This window comes from Hemitrygon akajei, chromosome 7 (genome assembly GCF_048418815.1).
Source record: "Hemitrygon akajei chromosome 7, sHemAka1.3, whole genome shotgun sequence".
In the NCBI taxonomy this organism is placed as follows: domain Eukaryota; kingdom Metazoa; phylum Chordata; class Chondrichthyes; order Myliobatiformes; family Dasyatidae; genus Hemitrygon; species Hemitrygon akajei.
The window spans coordinates 118,581,725-118,605,172 of NC_133130.1; the positions used below are offsets into that span (position 1 = coordinate 118,581,725).

Below are 23,448 nucleotides of genomic sequence, written 5' to 3' on the forward strand. Positions count from 1 at the left end.
AAATAATCAGATGTTTTATCACCATTAGCTTTTCAAATTTTTTTAAATTTGGCATTTACCTATAAAGGTCTTTAATTGGTTAGCCAATAGTTTATCCATTTTATCTCCATGAACATAAAACTGACTTTTATCTTTTAAAAGTTATGCTTCAATTGGATAAGTTAAAAGCAGATCATATTAAGTTTTAATTTCAACATGTCTTTTATATAAAACAGGATCTGGAGCCAAAGCATATTTTTGGTCTAATTGTTTCAACTGATTAGCTAATTCAATTCGCCCCTTATTAGCTTTTCCCTTAACACTTGCGGTAAAATAAATAATTTGTCCTCTAATATAAGCCTTAAAAGCATCCCATAAAATAAGACTAGAAGTCTTATTCTCTTAATATTCTCTAGCATATTCTCTTAAAAAAAAGTCTCTCCAAAAACTTTAAAAAATACTTATCAGATAACAGAGTTGGATTAAAACGCCAAAATCTGTTTATTTGGGAGACACCCAGAAGATTTAAAGATAAAAACACAGGAGCATGATCTGAAACAGCAATTTCTTTATATTCACAGGATCAAGCCAATGGAATGAATTGACTATCGACAAAAAATAATCAATCCTGGAATACATATGATGAACATGAGAAAAAAATGAATATTCTTTATCTGTTGGATACAAAAAGTGCCAAATATCAACATTGTCACATTTCATTAGAAAAGATTGGATAAAGGAGGCAGATCTACTAAAAAGTCAATCACTTAAAAAATGAGCGATCTAAAACAGGGTCTAATCAACAGTTGACGTCTCCTCCTAAAACCAGAGCATACAGACTTAAATCTAGTAAAAGTGAAAAAAAACATTCAAAAAAAAACCTGGATCATCTATATTCGGGGCATACAAATTAGCAAAAACCATTCATTTATTATCTAATTTCCCTGACACTATAACAAAATGCTTGTTCGTATCAGACACTACATTATGTTGAATGAAAGAAACTGAATTGTCTATAAGAATCGAAACTACTCTGGCCTTAGTCTGAAAGGAGGAATAAAAAAATAAGTCCTTCCAACAGCTGAAAAGACGTAAATTATCACATTTACGGACACGTGCTTCTTGTAAAAAAAATTGAGACATTCAATTTCTTAATATAATTATTTTATTATGTTTCACAGGATGGTTTAATCCTTTCACATTAAAACTAAGTAAATTAATAGTATGGTCCATTTCAAATATTACTTAAAAGAGAAGTTAGAATAAAAACTACTGGAAAGTACATTAAATCCAAACAATGAGCTTTAAGACAAAGTAACCAAGCAACAAATGAAGCTAAGAGAACCAAACAGCTGATAGAAAAGAAACCCACACCCCACCCAAAGAGAGAAAGTTGACTAGATAGATAGATAGATAGATACTTTATTCATCCCCATGGGGAAATTCAACTTTTTTTCCAATGTCCCATACACTTGTTGTAGCAAAACTAATTACATACAATACTTAACTCAGTAAAAAAAAAAATATGATATGCATCTAAATCACTATCTCAAAAAGCATTAATAATAGCTTTTAAAAAGTTCTTAAGTCCTGGCGGTAGAATTGTAAAGCCTAATGGCATTGGGGAGTATTGACCTCTTCATCCTGTCTGAGGAGCATTTCATCGATAGTAACCTGTCGCTGAAACTGCTTCTCTGTCTCTGGATGGTGCTATGTAGAGGATGTTCAGAGTTATCCATAATTGACCGTAGCCTACTCAGCGCCCTTCGCTCAGCTACCGATGTTAAACCCTCCAGTACTTTGCCCACGACAGAGCCCGCCTTCCTTACCAGCTTATTAAGACATGAGGCGTCCCTCTTCTTAATGCTTCCTCCCCAACACGCCACCACGAAGAAGAGGGCGCTCTCCACAACTGACCTATAGAACATCTTCAGCATCTCACTACAGACATTGAATGACGCCAACCTTCTTAGGAAGTACAGTCGACTCTGTGCCTTCCTGCACAAGGCATCTGTGTTGGCAACTAAAGGGCAGTTGACAGCTAAACCTACCAAAATTACCTTCCCAAAACAATCTAGTGGCTGAGCTCCAAACAATTTTCAAGGTTAACTGAATTCCAACAAGACACAACAAAAAACAGAGTAAAATTAAACTTACTTTAAAAAACCTCATGAAAAAATATAGTACAAAATACTAAAAACTAAGAAAATTCAGAACATATTAACTTGGAAAGTATTAACTCAATGAAAACTTACTGATGTTAAATCCTTAATTTTCTAAACGAAGAAAATAAAAGTACAAAAGAAACAGATACCAAGGTATACCAAAAGTTTAAAAAATTGTTCATAAAAGAAAGTAATGAACAGTTAGACTGCTGGTTCTAAAAAAAGGATCCATCAGGCAGATGCAACATAGATTTATGTAGGGAATTATTGAATAGTTAAACTTCTGATACTGATTCAGAAATTTTAAAATCCTGCACCTCTTGAGTCGAGTGGAACCATTTCTGAGAGCCATTTTTCAAAATGATTCTAAGACAAGCGGGGTAACGAAGAGAGGGTTTAAAACCTTTATTATACAATTCCAACATAACTTTTTTAAACTTGAAGCATTCATTCAACACCTCAGGTGAAAACTCCTCCACAATTCTGATCTTCTGGCCTTCATAATCAATCATACCTTTCCGATGAGATTCACAAATTAAAAGTTCCTTTGTTTGAAAGTCATGAAGACAAATTATCACTGAACGGAGTCGTTCTCCTGGAGGAGGTCTTGGTACTGGCAATCTATGAGCTCGGTCTATTTTAGGTTGAGATTTTAAAATAATTGGAAATAAGTTAGCCAAAAGGTTTGCAAAAAATTCCAAAGGCTGATTGCCTTCCATTAACTCTTTAAAACCCAGAATTCATAAATTATTTCTTCTGCTTCTATTTTCTAAGTCAATAATCTTCTGTCTTAATTTTTCATTAACCTTTGACTGTTTATCACAGATCTTTTCCAGGTCATCAATCTTCACATCCAATATCGTTAAAGTGTCTTCATTCTCTTTTATCCGTTTATCATGTTCACTTAAAGGTTTTTGAATAGAATCCAATTTTACATCCATTCGTTTAAATTCAGCGCTGAGTTTCTGGAATTTCTGCTGCAACTCCTCCGAAAGTTCATTTTTATGCTTTTGAAGTGTCTCCATAATAGATTCCAAAGTTATAGGTGAGTCCTCTTCTTTTTTAGTAGCTTTGGCTCCCCTCATCATAAAACAATTTTGCGTTTAATAGTAAGTTTTCAAAACAAGTTGTAAACAGTAAATTAAGTAGAGTAGGAGCAACTATAAAAACACTGCTACTCCATCGACAGCCAGTAGGTTTTTTAACAATTCAAGTTCAAGTTTAGTCTATTGTTATTCCACTCTAAGCATGTTTACTGCCAAACGAAACAATGTTCCTCCAGATCAAGGTGCACAACACAGTACATAAAACTCACACAATTAACATAAAAGTAATATTACAACAAATAAATTAAATACAGTGCAAGCTAAAAAGTACAAAGTATAATACTACTGGCATTTCATACGTGATGAGACCATATGATGAGATTGATACATGGCGGCAGGGAGTTCAGTAGTCTCAAGGCCTGGGGGAAGAAGCTGTTTCCCATCCTAACAGTCCTTGTCCTCAAGCTATTGTACTTCCTGCCTAATGGTGGTGGGGTCAAAGAGATTGTTAGATTGATGGGAGGGATCGCTGACAATACTAAGGGCACTGGGAATTCAGTGTTCCCAACAAATATCTCTAATGGCTCTAATTGGCTCTAATTAAAATGTCACACCATAATGTGTGATCCAATTACAGAAATTTAAGACAAGGAAACTTTGAAACATTTATCTGCCACAAAGATTAATTTTCTTAAGCCTTTAATTTTATCACACTTTTCATCAGTCATTCACAGAACTAAGGTGTCAAATGAGCAAACTAAATTTCTCTTCAGGCCTCCTCATCATAGTTCAGACAAGAAAAACCTGTGCAGCAATCACCACCTTCCAGCACCACTCATCTGCTGAACCTACACTAATTTCAGCCAGTGTCAAGACCCCCAAGTGGGTCTGAGAGGAGGGAAATACAGAGTCATAGGAGCAAAACTGTCTACATCTATTGTAGCTGCCTTAGTTCCTTTTAAGAACGAACCAATTTACGCCCCTACAGCCCTGCAGATTTTTACGGGGGTGGGGGGGGGGAATGTTTTGTTTAAAACATAGAGAATGAATGCGTGCAACAACTTGCCAGATGTGGTGGTACAGCAGATACATTAGGGACGCTTAAGAAACTCTTGGGTAGGCACATGAATGATCGAAAAATGGAGGACCTTGTAGAAGGGATGGGTTACTTTCTTTGCAATAATATTTAATGATGGGTCCAGTACAATTGACACCTAGGAATTTAAAGTTACTAATCCTCTCCACCTCTAATCCTCTGATGATTACTGGCTCGTGGACGTCTGATTTTCCTCTCCTGAAGTTTATAATCAATTCCTTGGTCTTGCTGCTATTGAGTGAGAGGTTGCTGTCATGACACCACTCAGCCAAATTTTCAGCCTAACTCTTGTATGCTGATTTATCACCGCCTTTGATACGGCCCACATCAGTGGCATCATCAGCAAACTTGAAAATAGTGTTGGAGTTGTACTTAGCCCCCTGTTCTACTTGCTTCACACCTATGACTGTGTGGATAAGCACACAGCCCTCTGGCACACCTGTGCTGATTGAGACTATGGAGATGTTTTTGCCCATCAGAACTGACTGGGGTCAACAAGTGAAGAAATCCAGGATCGAATTGCACAAGGGGATATTAAAGCCCAGGTCTTGGGAGTTTACTGATTTGTTTTGAAGGGATGAAGGTATTAAATGCTGAGCTGTAATCGATAAAGAGCATCCTGATGTATGCATCTTTGCAGTCCGGATGTTTTAGGGTTGTGTGAAGAACCAATGAGATGGCATCTGCCGTGGATCCGTTGCTCCAGTAGGCAAATTAAAGTGGATCCAAGTCATCACTCAGACAGAAGCTGATATGTTTCAACACCAGCCTCTCAAAACACTTCATCAATGTTGGATATAAATGCCAATGGGCAACAATTATTGAGGCAGGTTACCACGGTCTTCTTGGGCACCGGTACAACTGAAGCCTGCTTGAAGCAGGTGGGTACCACACACTGCCAAACTGAGAGGTTGAAAATATTTGTGAATACACTAGCCAGTTAGTCAGCACAGGTCTTCACTCGGCCAGGTACTCCATCCAAACAGGATGTTTTCACTCTCTTGAAGTCAACCCGCAAGTGATCTTCATAAATGAAACCAAAGGATCATCTGGAGACAATCCACAGCCTTTGAGCATTTCTCATTGATTCCAGTCTAGTCTAGTCCAGAATCCCAACTTCATCCATGAGATAGCTTTCTGGAGATCGTACCTGCACCTCAATAGACAATAGACAGTAGGTGCAGGAGTAGGCCATTTGGCCCTCCTAGCCAGCACCGCCATTCACTGTGATCATGGCTGATCATACACAATCAGTACCCCCTTCCTGCCCTCTCCCCATATCCCTTGACCCTGCTATCTATAAGAGCTCTATCTAACTCTCTCTTGAATGCATCCAGAGACTTGGCCTCCACTGCCTTCTGGGGCAGAGCATTCCACATATCCACCACTCTCTGGGTGAAAAAGTTTTTCCGCATCTCAGTTCTAAATGGCCTACCCCTTATTCTTAAACTGTGGCCTCTAGTTCTGGACTCACCCATCAGCAGGAACATGCTTCCTGCCTCCAGCGTGTCCAATCCCTTAATAATCTTATATGTCTCAATCAGATCCCCTCTCATCCTTCTAAATTCCAGTGTACACAAGCCCAGTCGTTCCAATCTTTCAACATATGACAGTTCCACCATTCCAGGAATTAACCTTGTGAACCTACGCTGCACTCCCTCAATAGCAAGAATGTCCTTCCTCAAATTTGGAGACCAAACCTGCACACAATACTCCAGGTGGGGTCTCACCAGGGCCCTGTACAGCTGCAGAAGGACCTATTTACTCCTATACTCAATTCCTCTTGTTATAAAGGCCAGCATGCCATTAGCTTTCTTCACTGCCTGCTGTACCTGCATGCTTGCTTTCATTGACTGATGTACAAGAACACCTCGTAGCATTCCTGATCTCCAGACCTCTGATCTGGCCCTCAGCAAATTCCAGATTTCATGGTTCATCCAGAGCTTCTGATTGGGGTATACTCTAAATGATTTCAATAGATAATAGACAATAGGTGCAGAAGTAGACCATTCGGCCCTTCGAGCCTGCACTGCCATTTTGAGATCATGGCTAATCAATTCCTTATCAATACCCGGTTCCTGCCTTGTCCCCATATCCCTTGATTCCCCTATCCATAAGATACCTATCTAGCTCCTTCCTGAAAGCATCCAGAGAATTGGCCTCCACTACCTTCTGAGGCAGTGCATTCCAGACCCCCACAACTCTCTGGGAGAAGAAGTTTTTCCTTAACTCTGTCCTAAATGACCTACCCCTTATTCTCAAACCATGCCCTCTAGTACTGGACTCTCCCAGCATCTGGAACATATTTCCTGCCTCTATCTTGTCCAATCCCTTAATAATCTTATATGTTTCAATCAGATCCCCTCTCAATCTCCTTAATTCCAGCGTGTACAAGCCCAGTCTCTCTAACCTTTCTGCGTAAGACAGTCCAGACATCCCAGGAATTAACCTCGTGAATCTACGCTGCACTTCCTCTACAGCCAGGATGTCCTTCCTTAACCCTGGAGACCAAAACTGTACACAATACTCCAGGTGTGGTCTCACCAGGGTTCTGTACAATTGCAAGAGGATTTCCTTGCTCTTGTACTCAATTCCCTTTGTAATAAAGGCCAACATTCCATTAGCCTTCTTCACTGCCTGCTGCACTTGCTCATTCACCTTCAGTGACTGATGAACAAGGACTCCGAGATCTCTTTGTATTACTCCCTTACCCAACTCTACACCGTTCAGATAATAATCTGCCTTCCTGTTCTTACTCCCAAAGTGGATAACCTCATACTTATTCACATTAAACGCCATCTGCCAAGTATCTGCCCACTCACCCAACCTATCCAAGTCACCCTGAATTCTCCTAACATCCTCAGCACATGTCACACTGCCACCCAGCTTAGTATCATCAACAAATTTGCTGATGTTATTTTCTATGCCTTCATCCAAATCGTTAACGTAAATGGTAAACAGCTGTGGTCCCAATACCGAGCCCTGTGGCACCCCACTAGTCACCACCTGCCATTCCGAGAAACACCCATTCACCGCTACCCTTTGCTTTCTATCTGCCAACCAGTTTTCTATCCATGTCAATGCCTTCCCCCCGATGCCCTGAGCTTTGATTTTACCCACCAATCTTCTATGTGGGACCTTATCAAATGCCTTCTGAAAATCGAGGTACACTACATCCACTGGATCTCCCCCGTCTAACTTCCTGGTTACATCCTCGAAAAACTCCAACAGATTAGTCAAGCATGATTTACCCTTGGTAAATCCATGCTGGCTCGGCCCAATCCTATCACTGCTATCTAGATATGCCACTATTTCATCCTTAATAATGGACTCTAGCATCTTTCCCACCACCGATGTCAGGCTGACAGGTCGATAGTTCTCTGTTTTCTCCCTCCCTCCTTTCTTAAAAAGTGGGATAACATTAGCCATTCTCCAATCCTCAGGAACTGATCCTGAATCTAAGGAACATTGGAAAATGATTACCAATGCATCTGCAATCTCCAGGCCCACCTCCTTTAGTACCCTAGGGTGCAGACCATCTGGACCTGGGGATTTGTCAGCCTTCAGTCCCATCAGTCTTCTCATCACCGTTTCCTTCCTAATGTCAATCTGTTTCATGGGGACACACCCATCTACACCTGTTTTAATATAATATAGCACATCATAACACATCAGCCAATATCTCACACACACACACACACACACAATACTGGAAGATCTCAGGAGGTCAGGCAGCATCTATGGAAAAGAATAAAGCAAGGAAGTTTCTGGCTGAGCCCCTTTATTATGTAAATGATTATTTAAAACTGCAACTTTCATACCTTAAAGGTCCTGTCTTCAGAGATTGATACAAGTATGTTTGGCTGCCAAGGACAAAACTCTGCAGCTGTTACCACACCAAGGTGGGCTTTGAAGACTGCCAAAACATCCTCTTGCTAAAAGGAAATAAAATACAAACATATAACTAGAACAACTTCACAACAAGATGGTTCACTTTTTATATGCATTTGATTATCTACAATAAAAGGATGTGTATCAAAATTAGCCATTTATTCAGAATGTGACAAATAATTAAAATGTAGACTATCAGCTTAATTTTCCAAAGTTTGGAACAACGTTTGCAGTGTTCTTCAATCTCATCATCTCACAGGTAGCATGTGAGAATAAACCAAGGCCAATTACATGGTAAAATAGTGGGTAATTCACTGTCATTTTCACAATCATTCAGGCACAGTGTCTAAAAAAAGGCAGTTTTAGGAAATTAAAATTAGGAAGTCAAACATTACAGCACAGTACAGATCCATTGGCCCATGATTTTCTACTGAACTTTTAACCAGAGCAAGTTAGAAGGTCAGCACAAGATTTCTCCCACATAGCCACCCATTTATTTCTAATATCCATGTGCCTAACCAAGAGTTTCATAAAGTCTTTAATCTATCTACCTCTACCACCACACCTGGCAGGGTGTTCTAAGCAGCAACCACTGTGTAAAAAACTTAACCTCTGACATCTCCCCTAAAACTTTCCTTCAATCACCTAAAGATTATCACCTTATTTCCACCCTGGGGAAAAGTCCCTGCTGTCCACACGATCAATGCCTCTTATCTTGTACACCTCTGTCCACTCGATCTGTGACTCTCATCTTGTACACCTCTGTCCACTCAATCTGTGACTCTCATCCTGTACACCTCTGTCCACTCGATCTGTGACTCTCATCCTGTACACCTCTGTCCACTCGATCTGTGACTCTGATCTTGTACACCTCTGTCCACTCGATCTGTGACTCTCATCCTGTACACCTCTCTCCACTCGATCTGTGACTCTCATCCTGTACACCTCTCTCCACTCGATCTGTGACTCTCATCCTGTACACCTCTGTCCACTCGATCTGTGACTCTCATCCTGTACACCTCTCTCCACTCGATCTGTGACTCTCATCCTGTACACCTCTCTCCACTCGATCTGTGACTCTCATCCTGTACACCTCTCTCCACTCGATCTGTGACTCTCATCCTGTACACCTCTCTCCACTCGATCTGTGACTCTTATCTTGTACACTTCTCTCCACTCGATCTGTGACTCTCATCCTGTACACCTCTGTCCACTCGATCTGTGACTCTCATCCTGTACACCTCTGTCCACTCGATCTGTGACTCTCATCCTGTACACCTCTGTCCACTCGATCTGTGACTCTTATCATCCTGTACACCTCTGTCCACTCGATCTGTGACTCTCATCCTGTACACCTTTGTCCACTCGATCTGTGACTCTTATCTTGTACACCTCTGTCCACTCGATCTGTGACTCTTATCATCCTGTACACCTCTGTCCACTCGATCTGTGACTCTCATCCTGTACACCTTTGTCCACTCGATCTGTGACTCTCATCCTGTACACCTCTGTCCACTCGATCTGTGACTCTCATCCTGTACACCTCTGTCCACTCGATCTGTGACTCTCATCCTGTACACCTCTGTCCACTCGATCTGTGACTCTTAGCATCTTGTACACCTCTGTCCACTCGATCTGAGACTCTTAGCATCTTGTACACCTCTGTCCACTCGATCTGTGACTCTCATCTTGTACACCCCCTGTCCACTCGATCTGTGACTCTCATCCTGTATACCTCCGTCCCCTCGATCTGTGACTCTTATCATCCTGTACACCTCTGTCCACTCGATCTGTGACTCTCATCCTGTACACCTCTGTCCACTCGATCTGTGACTCTCATCCTGTACACCTCTGTCCACTCGATCTGTGACTCTTATCTTGTACACCTCTGTCCACTCGATCTGTGACTCTCATCCTGTACACCTCTGTCCTCTCAATCTGTGACTCTCATCCTGTACACCTCTGTCCACTCAAACCATGCCTCTTATCATCTTGTACACATCTAAATTAGTGCAACAGAATGTTTTAGGTAGCTATATGGTCAATCGGAAAGAAGACGTTCTCTATTTCAGTTTATTTTCTGAGCTCTTCGGCTCTAACAGAAAAATCTTAATAAATTGGAGACATGCAGCCAGCATCCTAGTGACAGAATGCTCTAAACCTTTTACATTAATCTGTTCCAGTAAATCCATTGAATTTCCCATATTTGTATTAAGGGTCTTAAACATCCTGACCTGCGGAGTTCCTTCAGAATTTTCAAAGTTCAGAGTAATTTCTCTTTCATTTCCTCGGGGGCAATCATAGTAAACACAAAGAAACCCCCCCCCCAAAAAAAATTGAAGAGTACTTGAAAGTGAGTTCATAGGATGTGAGAACAGTTCAGTATTGGGGTAAGTGAAATTATCCCCTCTGGTTCAAGAGCCTGACATTAATAACTGTTCCTGAACCTGCTGGTGAGGGTCCTGTGGTTTCTGTCACTCCTTCCATTTTGTATGTGTTCTTCTTGCAATACAAGTTTACTTTCCCAAGCTTTTTCGCAAAATCACCCCACTCCGTCCCATTACTTAGCAGATTCCAATGGTGCTGGCTAGCAGACTACTTGCCTTAACAACTTCTCCCATCCAGCAGACTGCAGACAATTTTCACCTGCTGCAGGTGCACAGCCAACCAGCAGCATGCAAATTAGCTCAAAGAATTAATAATATACTAGCTCTCAAAGGCTTGAGATAATTGCATTCATCTCTCCCCCCAAAAAAATTAACACCAGAAAGTTGGTTCACCCTACATGAGGCATCTTCAATGAAGGACCATACTATGAGTTCAGACATCTTGGAACAAAATAAGAAGATTTCACTCAGAGGACAGTGGATCTTTGGAATTCTCTAACCCAAAGAGCTGTGGATGAAGAGTTATTGACTGCTTATAAAGCAGAGGTTCATTCCCATAATATCCAGAGACAACTGGGCATTAAGGAAATTAAGGGAATAGATGGATTGGATAGGAAAAATGTATATTTTCAAATTCAAAGGAGATGTGCAGTTCAAGTTTTTTTTTTAATACAGAGTTGTGAGTGTCTGGAATGTGCTACTAGGGGTGGTAATGGAGGCAAATTTGAAGCTCTTAGACAAGTATACGAATGGGCAAAGAATGGAGAAATACGGACACTGTGCAGGCAGAAGGAATTAGTTTAGTTGGGCATTTAAGTACCGGTTTAATTCATTTGGTACTTGGGCGAGAGGACTTATTCCTGTGCCATACTACTATGTTCTACATGGAAAGAAATGTGCTGGAGGGATGTGGGCAAGTGGGACAATCCCAGATGGATACCTTGGTTGACATGGATGAAGCAAAAGTCTCCTTTTCCACCTTATGTTTAACTCTATGATGATCTTGTTAAACGGCAGATAATTCTTGAGGAGTTAATATCCTATTCTTGTTTTTTCTTATGCTTTTATCTCCAAATTTGAAAATCAGGCAATGTTCAAACAATGCTGTCATTTACACTTACCTTACAGTTCAATACATAGATTTTGTTGTCTGCACAGGCAGCCATCATTTGGTCATCTGGACTGAAGCATAAGTATAGCACTTTTCCCAGCAGAGTTCCAACAACAGTTCCTGTAGGTACCGAGCCTGAAAGCATCAAGTTGAATAGTGTCAACCCTTGTCAAACAACTAAATGTAATCATTATGTGAAGTTATTCATAAGGGCTTGTGTTTCTTTGATAGAGTAGCTGAAAGTCTTTGACCAGGTTCCAGTAGATGGGCTGGGTAAGGGGAACACTTCTTATGAGCAATTTCTTACAAGAAATGGCAAATGCAATGTTAGCATACACTTCACAAGGACTAGAACAGAAAAGCAAGAAAATAATGCTGAGGCTTTATAAGGCATTGGTCAGACCACACAGAGTATTGTGAGCAGTTTTGGACATCTCATCTAAGGCACTGGAGAGGGTCCAAAGGAAGTTCACGAGAATTATTCCAGTAATGAAAGGTTTAATGTATGAGGAGTGTTTGATGGCTCTGGGTCTGTATTCACTGGAGTTTAGAAGAATGAGGGAGATCTTGTTGAAACCTATCAAATATATAACCTATCTTATAGTCTTCAAGAATGGGTCGAGAGGGATAATAAATCAGCCATGATGGAATGGCAGAGCAGACTTGACAGGCCGAAGAGCCTAACTGCTCCTATGTTTTATGGTAATATTGAAAGGCCAAGATAGAGTGGAAGTGGAGAGGATGTTTCCTTCAGTGTGGGAATCAAGGATCAGAGGGCACAGCCTCAGAATAGAGGGACATCCCTTTAACCATATAACAATTACAGCACGGAAACAGGCCATCTCGGCCCTTCTAGTCCGTGCCAAACGCTTACTCTCACCTAGTCCCACCGACCTGCACTCAGCCCATAACCCTCCATGCCTTTCCTGTCCATATACCTATCCAATTTTACTTTAAATGACAATATCGAACCTGCCTCTACCACTTCTACTGGAAGCTCGTTCCACACTTAAATTGCACATGGAGCCCAATACATGTCAGGTATAAATACAGAAGACTTCTTGCCTATCAACTTCGCTGCAGATGAATGACAGGATCAAATAGAGATTTAGGGTAAAATTTTGACAAACCAATATAGCGATTGCAAAGATGAATGAATTTGTTGCATACTTGGAAATATCATTGTTTCTCAAGTCAAGCCAGTTTATTGTCATTTAACTAAATACATGTATACTGTCAACGAGATGTTTCTCCAGACCAAAATGTAAAACACAGTAGTACACATAACACACATACAACACACAATAACTTGGGAAACTAAGAATTAAATCTACAAATGAATTATGCTTAAGTAAATCAAGTAAAGTGCATAAATTAAATATTGTAGGGTACAGTACAAATTATCCAGTTACACTTCGAATGTGATACAGCAGGGAGTTCAGAAGCCTAATGACCCGACAGAGGAAACTGTTTCCTATCCTGAACATTCGTCTTTATGCATCGGGTCTCCTGCCTGATGGTAGAAAGTCAAAGAGGATGCCAAATGGATGGGTGGGATCCTTGATAATATTAAGGGCCCTGTGCATGCAGCACTCCTGAAAAATGTCCTCTGTATAGTAGGGAGACCCCTATGATCCTCTTGGCTGTTCTCACAGTCCTTTATAGGGACTTTCAGTTCAATACTCTGCTGCTCCCATTCAAGCAACTTGTCAGGATGTTCTCAATGGTGCTCCTGTAAAATCCAGTTAAGGTGGGGGTGTCGGGAGCCTCGTTAGCCTCAGTCTCCTCGGGAAGTGGAGGTGTGTCTTCTTATTCAGGCAGGTAATATTGAGGGACCAGGTGAGGTCATCCATGATGTTTCTGAAAACCTTTTAATGTTGTATGGTTTCTTCTATTCTACCTCCAACCACATCATAAACGTTAAGTCAAACCATCAAATGGAAGTCAAAAGCTGCAAATACTCAAAATTGTGCCAACAGAATCTGCTGGAAACACCCAGCAGGACATACAGCATCTGTGCAAAGGGAAACAGAGTTAGTATTTCAGGTCAAAGCCTTCCATTAAAGCCTTCTGATAAATGGTCTTTGGCTCTGTCCTCTTTTCACAAGACTGTCTGACCTGTTGGGTACTTCCATAGGTATGTCCTGCATGATTATGCATGTGATTTCACCACAACTGAGAAATAAAGGAAATTTTCCTGCTTTTTGCTCATAACGTGACAACAAAAAAAAGTTGATTCTGCAATGTGAAATTAATTCTAGAACTAGATGGCATAAAGACAAGAGGATTGCCATTTAGAACAGAGATGAGGAGGAATTTTTTTAGCCAGAAGGTGATGAATCTATGGAATTCATTACCACAGGAGGCTGTTGAGGTCAGGTCATTGGGTGCATTTGAGGTGAAGGTTGATAGGGTCTGTTTAGTCAGGGCATGAAAAGTTACGGGGAGAAGGTAGGAGAATGGGATCGAGAGGGAAATGGATTGGCCGTGATCAAACAGTGGAGCAGACTCGATGGGCCAAATAGCCTAATTCTGCTCCTTTGTCTGATGGTCTTATGAATTACTGATTTCAATAGATATAAAGCTGGAGAAAAATGTAAACAGGCAAGTCATTTTTTATTACTTATTCTCTAATTATACACTTCTTGCTGTCTTGATAAAGCAGACAACATAATCAAAGACCCCTCTCACCAAGGATATTCTTTCTTCCCTTCCTTCCCATCAGGAGAAGATACAAAAGCCTGAAAGTACATACCTCTAGACTCAAGGACAGCTTCTATTCCACAGTTATAAGTCTATTGAATGGACCTCCTGTACAATAACATACACTCTTAATTTTACAGTCTACCTCTCCATGACCCTTGGACCTTATTGTCTGCCTACATTGTACTTTCTCTGTAACCAAACACTACCGCAATGCCATTGCTTTTGCTTTGTACTACCTCAATTCACTGACACAGAACATAAAACAATACAGCACAGGAACAGGTCCTTCAACCCACATTGTTCTGCCAAACCAATTAAATTGGCCAACTGAACTAATCTCTTCTGTCTACACAATGTCCATTTCCTTCCATTTTCCTCACATTCATGTGCCGATGTAGATGTTCCTTAAGAGTCCCTGATGTATCAGCCTCTACAACCACCACAAGCGCCAGGCACCTACCACTCTGTGTATAAAACATGCCCTTCACATCTGAATACCCCCTCTGACCTTAAATACATGTACTCTGGTATTATACATTTCAACCCTGGGGAAAATAGATACTCCCTGTCTACTCTATCTATGCCTTTCATAATCTTAGAAACCTCAGTCAGATCTCCCCTCAGCCTCCACCGCTCCAGAGAAAACAGCCCAAGTTTGTTCAACACTTACAATTAAATAATCCATATGAATGGTATGCAGAACTACATTTTTTACCTGTTCTTTGTTAAATGCAACAATAATAAACTAATTTAGCAATATTATACAGTCAAACTTACAAAAGTATAACAATTGTCGTCCTGGATAATTAGGCTAATTAATTGACTTTATCCAGAAATTTAACAACTGCACAAGTGAAACTTTTACGTTCACCCTTGATCATTGAAACCACATAAAAATTAATAGTTTTCCCTTATGTCCAAATCTCACTGTAAATGACATTTCTACTGTGCAAGTTAAAAAAAAAGCTGTATATGCATTAATCCTCCCCAGTGATTACTATAAAATGAAACAAGGCAAGTATGATCTGTCAAGGAAACAAAATTGTCACAATGCTGCAAAATTCATTAGAAAAATGAGTACCTTGCTGTATTCTCATTTGGCATGCTTCCATATCCCATATAATTACATAATCTTCAGCTGCAGAACACAGAAGTGTTGGTTCAGAGTGGTGCCCAAATGTTAGAGCAGTAACTGACTGATGGTGGCCTTTTAATTCCAGGCTCTATATAAAGCAAATAAATTTACATTTAGGATATTTGGACAGTCAAATACAGCAATACAAAATAAATGATAAAACATTAATCACAAAGGAACATTGAGATCTTGGAATGCGTGTTTACTGTTCCCTGAAGACAGGCAAATATAAAATAATTGTGAAGATACACAGATACACAGGTCTTAAGGTTAAAGGTGAGCAGAGAGGAATGAAGGAATTTGCTTGTACCTGGTACGTCGTCTGGAATTCACCACTCAACAGAGTAGTTGAGGCAGAAATTCCCACATTTAGAAAGCCCCTAAATTGAGATGCCCTAAGCCAGGAGGCTAAGGAGCAAGAGTTAGGAGATAGGAATAAACGAGATAGCTTCTGTTTGGCAAGGAGGAACACAATGAGCTGAGTAGCCTCCTTCAGTGCCTTCAGTTTATTTATACAAGAATACAGAGCTGCGTCAGTTTATTCAAAATAATCTAATTATATATTTGATAAGCAGCACAATTAACCATTGTGGAAAATTTCAGGGATATTTATTATTTTCTGGCACTTTCTGTATTACTTTAACTGGACTCCCAGCCAGCTGAGGCAACAAAATAAATTTTAATCATAACAAACAGGTTTCAACATGCTGCTTCACAAGAATAAATTTCAAGTTAATTGAAGATAAATGAGTACCCCAACCCTACCTTATTGATCACTAGACATTTGTGTGATATGTATCTGTTTTCAAACAATCATGGCTATGACTGCTTGTTATAGCTGCTAGATTACTCCAGGTTGCCACTAATCAATGCCACATATGCAGAAGAACTGCTTGGAACAGAGTCTCCCCCAAACTGCATGCCTTTTCGGGCTGCATTCATATGCTTACAGAGATCTCCCCGACAACCTCCCCCTTGGAGCATCTGGCTGTAGTACCAAAACAGGCCTTGAACCTGCTACAGATCATTGCTCTTCACTGATCTGTCCTGGTCACTAATACTTGGGACCCCTGTATCACTCCTCTCCCATTAATTTGCCAGATAGAAACACTTGCCTGCAGCTGGAAAATAGCAGCGCATATTATGCCATGTCCCTCTAACAGATCGTTGGAAAGATCCCACTCAAGAGCTTCGATCTCAGCAGCTCAAGGATTTACAAAAAATCAACACAACCTGATATAACATACAGGGAAGCCTGACAATTTTGCTCTGAGAAGAAAAGAGAAAATGCTGCAAATGCACAGGTCAGGGTGTGTATGTGGAGAGCTGATCATCATTAACATTTCAAGTCAGTGACTTGAACAACCAGTAAATTGTTTTAGAAATCTCGCCTTAGGTTGTACTGTCCTTTAGACTTTAATAAAAGTGTTATTATGATTCCCAAATTGGTTTTAACATTATTAAACTATAATTAATTAATCTCTAGACATCTAAATCAGTTTGCACTGGTTTTACCCACACAGAAAACTATTCAACATTAATCTTCTGCCTTCCCTCACTCCCAAAAAATACTCAGAAATAATATAAACATGGAAGTGGTCTTTTACGTCACCATAGACAGTGCCAAGAAAATCCCAATTAAATGTCTAGACGATACTGCTGGTGGAAATAGAATTCAGATTAGACAGAAACACATCACTCACCATTACTGCAGTCAAAGAGATGATCTCTAGCTGCACCCTGCTATTGTATACAACTGGCATTTATTTCATTAAAACTTCTTTTCCAATTGAACAATATTTATAAATAATAGTGATTTAAAAGATCTCTGTTTTAATTCAATGAGTGAAGTTAAATGTTACCTGCAGAAGAGGATTATGGATATTCCAAACACACACATCTTGTTTGTTATGGGGGAAGGCACAATATTGCCAACAACAAGCCAGCTGAACGTCTGACAAAACAGTGCTAGTCTCAACACAACGCTTCTCTGTAACAGCTTCTTTTAAACAATCATTCTCCAGAATTTGATGGATATTGGTACACATTCTAAAAGAAACAATAAAAACCATTACCAAAACGAAACAAATGAGTCACTGGAAACTAATGTCAAACTAATAGCTTCTATACACCAACACAAGAGATTCTGCAGACGCCAGAAATCCAGAGAAACACACAAAATCCCAGAGGAACTCAGCAGGTCAGGCAGCATCTATTGAAAGGAATAAAGAGCCAACATTGCAGGCCAAGACCCTTCATCAGGTCTCACCCGAAAAACTGGCTCTTTCTTCTTCTTTGCCGATGTTGCCTGACCTGCTGAGTACCTCCAGTACTTTTTGTGAGCGTCTATACACTGTCGTTACTTCAATAAAATGTCTCTGTCCATTTTACTCCAGAATAAGCAACCCAGGAATAGGACAGGCTGAACACGGAGCAGATTGACACAAAAGGATTTCCCTTTTCCCTTCTTTTGGGTCAGGAGTAACCACTGATCTCCCTAGGGTAAAAGATTAGGAAATCAGTAATCGGGGGTTGCTGGACTGCGCAGTGGTTCAATAAACAAAGGCATGGACATGTACAGCCAGTGGCCTATTTCCATGCTCTACAACTCTGTGGGGACACCAGCAACCACAGATCCTGGAACACAGAGCAAACAATCTGCTGGTAAGACTCATTGGGTCAGACAGCACTGATGGAAGGAAGGAAATTGTTGGCATTCCAAGCCAAGATCTGCAACCAAAACATCAGTAACTTTTGCGCTCCTACTCGACCTGCTCGAGTTCCTCCAGTTAGTTCACTATTCATGGAGCCAAACTGAATTTGCAGAATAGAAACACGTTCCGCAGTTCGCATACCACAGAGCAAATTTCAACCTTTCTTCCCCCAGAGTAGCATAGTGCTTAGCGCAACTCAAGCTCGGGGCGTCAGTGTTAAATTCTGCTGTGCCTGCAATGAGTCTCTGTACATCCTTCCCGTGGAATGTGCGGGTTTTCTCCGGGCGCTCCCATTGTCTCCCACAGTCTAAAGACATACCAGGTACTAGTCATTGTAAATTGATCCGTGATTAGGTTAGGGTTGAACGGAGTTGTCACGGGGTGCTGGGGTGGCATGGCTCAAAGGGACAGAGGGGCCTATTCCGTGCTGTATCGCTAAATAAATAGACTACTCAGCCAGCAAACACTCCGATCCCAAACACACCATACTGGCCAGAGTGGTTCATCTTTTTTTTCCATGACTCCCCTCTCCAACCCGATAAATTCCCTTAATATTAGAAGTCACAATCCACTGAATAAACAAATAGGAAGGTTCTTCTCTGAATCTGACACCATTTGGTACATGTTAGAGACTTGGCCAGGGTACACCACCACCCCTCAGAGAGTCAGAGCTGAAGGCACGTGACCGCCAGCCGACACACGCGCGCGCGCGCCCGCACGCCGTTTCGCGGGTGGCGCGCCGGCACGCGCGCGACCCAAACACAGCGGCGGGATGAGCACCACGTGACACGGTTGGCACAGGGCAGCGGGCCGCTGGGGCGATTTCTGGCGTGGGATAATGGTTTGTGGAAGGGCCTCGCCCTGCGGTTCTCTGGCTGCATTCCGTCTCCCTTTCCTGGCCCATTCCCAGCGGCTCGTCAGGTTCTCACTTCGATGCGCGTCCAGGCTGCAGCTTCCCCTTCTCCCCACCGTCTCCCATGGCAGCAGCTCCACACAACGGAACACCCCGAGGGCCAAAAATGCAGTCGAACGCGAATCGAAAGCGGATTCAAAATGTTAGTGGGCATCAGAGCTACACCAAGTGTTGCATTTGGGAGAGAGGGAGGGAGCACCTTGCGTTTCCAGTCAACATCTACACCCACCAGAGTGTTTTTGACATTGCATACTTATTACTTGTTGGCATTTCCTGCACTGCAAATTACTTATTTACTGAAATATATTTTGCTTTGCAATTGTCATAGATATGTTTATTAATATATGCCTTGAAATGTATAAATGTATTGAAAGTTAGCTCTTTGCAGCAACATAATACATTACGAACATCACAAATGTAAATTATACATAACTAACACAGCAAAATAAGCACAACATCATGTCAGTTAAGAGAGAGAAAAAGAAATATAGTCCATGTTAGGGATTTTTCAGGTCAGTTCAAAAACCTGATGGCAACAGAGAAAAAGCTATTATTGAACCTTGAGTGGTCAGTCTTCAGGCTCCAGTACCTCCTGCTTGATGGCAGCATCAAGAAGTGGTACAGCCCAGTTAGTGGAGGTCCTTAATTTTCAATGTTGCCTTCCTGAGCAGTGTGTGTGTTCCTGAGACATCACCTCTTCTAGATATCTTCAACAGTGGGGAGAGCTGTACTTATGATGGAAATGGCAGAGTCCACTGCTCTGTGAGGTCTCTTTAGTTCCTGTGCATTGAAGATACCATACCAGGCTATGGTGATCAGCCACTGTACAACTGTAGAAGTTGGTTGTTCTTCAATAACATGTTAAATCTCCTTGGACTTTAAAGAAATTAGAGATGCTGGGGCACCTTCTCTGTGGTTGTATCTACTGTATGTGTTGGGCCCAGGAAAGATCCTCTGAGATACTGAAGCCCAAAAACTAGAATCTGCTCACCCATTCCACCGCAGACCCTTCAATGAGTACTGGTATTCTTCCACCACACTTCCTCTTCCTAAAGTCAACAATAAGCTCTTGTTTTTTTTTTCCTCACTGAGTACAATGCTGTTATGATGCCACTGAACAATTCTCACTCCTTTGCAACTCTACATTGCCATCCGTCATTCTGCCAACAGCAGTGGTGTCATTGGCAGAAATTCAGTAAGAAGCTGAGGTCCATTTGCAGCAGGAGGTACAGAGGTCTTGAACTTGACAGTAAGTCTTGGGGCGATAATGGTGTTGAACGCCAAACTGGTTGTCAAGGAACAATAGTCTTATTTGCTCCGATTGTCCAGGTGGTTTAGTGTGGACAGCCAGCAAAGATAGCATTTGCTATCAACCCCTAAAATGGTAATGTAGCGATGTGCTACACACAGAGCTAGAAATAATGACATGCAGTCTGTAAGTTGCACTCGAGACTAGTTTATTCAAACTTCGCGGCGCTGGCTTTTACACAGCCGCGTTCCTGCCCTCTCCGGTCGGAAATGACGTCAGTGGTGCATTACAAAAGTCTCTCCCCACACGCGGCTATTTTTGAGCCGGTTCGCCTGCGCACAAAGTGGGTCACCACAGTAAGATAGATTCTTGATCTCACAATCTACTTCATTATGGCCTTGTACCTTATTGTCTGCCTGTGCCACACTTTCTCTGCAGCTGTAATATTTTATTCAGCATTCTGTCATTGTTTTCTCTTGTGCTACTTCAATGTATTTAAATGATCTGTATGGATGGCATGCAAAACAAAGTTCTACATTGTATTTTGGTGCTTGTGACAATAACAAACCAAGATGCCTATTCTGGTGGTAGGTGAATTGAAGCAGGTCCAGGTCCTTACTGAGGCAAGGGTTGATACAAGCTGTAACCAACCTCTCAAACTACTTCACTACTGTAACTGGAAGCACCACTGGTTGGTAGATGTTGATACAAGGCCCCCAATCCTCATGGGCATCGTTGCAATTGATGCCATCTAAAAAGATGGAAATCTCTCACTTTAAATGCATGGCCTCTGGTATTAGATATTTCAATCCATGGAGAAAAATCTATTTTTAGACCACATCCTATTTAATATTTCATTAGTAAGGATGTGGTCCACAAATTACAATGGGAGACAGGAAATGCATGCCTAAAGGGCAATGTTATAGTAGTCATGGGGGATTTCAACAGTAAGGTAGATTTGGAAACTCAGGTTGGTGCTGGATCCCCAGAGGGGAAATTTCTACAATGCCTACAAGATGGCTTTTCAGAGCAGATCATGGCTGAGCCCACTGGGGGATCAGCTGTTCTAGATTGGCTGTTGTGCGATGAACCAAAATTAATTAGAGAGCTTAAGGTAAAAGAACTCTTAGGGGCAAGTGATCATAATGTGATTGAATTTACCCTGAAATTTGAGAAGGAGAAGCTAAAGTCAGATGTATTGGTATTACAGTGGAGTAAAGGGAATTACAGAGGCATGACAGAAGAGCTGGCCAAAATTGATTGGAAGGAATGACAGCAGAGCGGCAATGGCTGGAATTTCTGGAAGCAATTCAGAAGGCACAAGATGCATACATTCCAAAGAGGAAGGAGTATTCTAAAGGCTAGATGACACAACAATGGCTAACAAGAGGAGTCAAAGCCAACATAAAAGCCAAAGAGAGGGCATATAACGGAACAAAAATTAGTGGGAAGTTAGAGGACTGGGAAGCTTTTAAAAGCCAACAGAAAGCAACTAAAAAGTCATTTAAGAAGGAAAAAATTGGAATATGTAAGTAAGCTAGCCAATAAAATTAATGAGGATACCAAAAGTTTTATTGGATACATAAAGTGTAAGAGAGATGAGAGTGTATATCAGACCACAAGAAAACAATGCTGGAGATGTAGGACAACAATGTTGGGGACAAGGAAATGTTGCAAAATGTCTTGCAGTGGCTGATTGGCAGGAGGCAAAGAATGGGAATAAAGGGAGCCTTTTCTGGTTGGTTCCCAGTGACTAGTGGTGTTCCAAAGGGGTCTGTGTTGGGACTGATTCTTTTTACGTTATACGTCAATGACTTGGATGGAGTTGATGGCTTTGTTGCAAAGGTTGTGGACGATACGAGGATAGGTGGAGGGGCAGGTAGTTTTGAAGAAGTAGAGAGGCTGCAGAAGACAGATTAGGAGAATGGGCAAAGAAGTGGCAGGTGGAATACAGTGTTTGGAAGTGTACAGGCATGCACTTTGATAGAATAAATGAAAGGGTAGAGCATTCACTAAATGGAGAGAAAATTCAAAAATCTGAAGTTCAAAGGGTCTTGGGAGTCCTCATGCAGGATTCCCTAAATGTTAATTTGCAGGTTGAATCTGTGGTCAGGAAGGCAAATGTGATGTTAGCATTCATTTCAAGAAGACTAGAATATAAAAGCAAGGATGTAATGTTGAGGCTTTATACAGCACTGGGGAGGCCTCACCTGAAGTATTGTGAGCAGTTTTGGGTCTCGTATCTAAGAAAGAATGTGCGAACATTGGAGAGGGTTCAAAGGAGGTTCACAAAAATGATTTGGGAATTGAAAGGCTTGTCATATGAAGAGACTTTGATGGCTCTGGGCCTGTTTATTACAGGAATTCAGAAGAATGAGGGGTGAATGTTGAAAGTTCTCAATAGAGTGGATGTGGGGAAGATGTTTTCTATGGTGGGTGAGTCTTAAGACTAGAGGACACAGCCTCAGAATAGAGGGACGTCCTTTTAGAATGGAGATGAGGAGGAATTTCTTTAGCCAGAGAGTGGCGAATCTGTAGAATTTGTTGCCACAGGCGGCTGTGAAGGCCAAGTCTTGATGTATATTTAATGCAGTGGTTGTATTCAGGGCATGAAGGGATACAGATAGAAGGGAAGAAATTGGAGCTGAGAGGGAAAATGGATCAGCCATGATGGAACAGACTCGATGGGCCGAATGGCCTAATTCTGCTCCTATATCTTATGGTCTTGTGGTCTAAGTTAGTAGGAGAATTGGTATGTCCACAAAGACACGTGCAAATTTCTGCAGATGAACTATGACTGGGAGGATAATTGGTCACTTGAAGTTATTTCTTGTGCGAGTGGGTGGTAGTAAATTTGGGAGGAGTTTGGGTGAGAGAGAACTATTACAGGGAAAATATGTTAGGTTAATGGGATTGCTCTGAAAGCCACCATATTGCGTGAAATAGGTGCAACATTGAATGAATATTGTATGGGAGTGTGAGTTTGACCTTTCTAGCATAATTCCCAACCACCAAGTTGTGGAAAAATATTTGTGTGGCAGATATGAGAACAAGAC

At 41.2% G+C, this 23,448-nt stretch overlaps 1 protein-coding gene across 2 annotated transcripts in view; it reads right to left on the minus strand.

Moving 5' to 3' along the window:
* wdr27 (WD repeat domain 27) overlaps positions 1-19,227 on the minus strand; it is a 561,812-nt gene extending 542,585 nt beyond the window's left edge. For both annotated transcript variants that reach the window (XM_073051837.1, XM_073051836.1), the window contains exons 1-5: positions 19,160-19,227; positions 17,379-17,565; positions 15,463-15,604; positions 11,686-11,810; positions 8,108-8,221 (exon numbers count right to left, since the gene is read on the minus strand). In XM_073051837.1, the coding sequence (XP_072907938.1) occupies positions 8,108-8,221; positions 11,686-11,810; positions 15,463-15,604; positions 17,379-17,565; positions 19,160-19,209 (618 nt within the window). In that variant the 5' untranslated portion in view covers positions 19,210-19,227. The remainder of the gene's footprint in view (positions 1-8,107; positions 8,222-11,685; positions 11,811-15,462; positions 15,605-17,378; positions 17,566-19,159) is intronic.
* Positions 19,228-23,448: the final 4,221 nt, after the last annotated feature.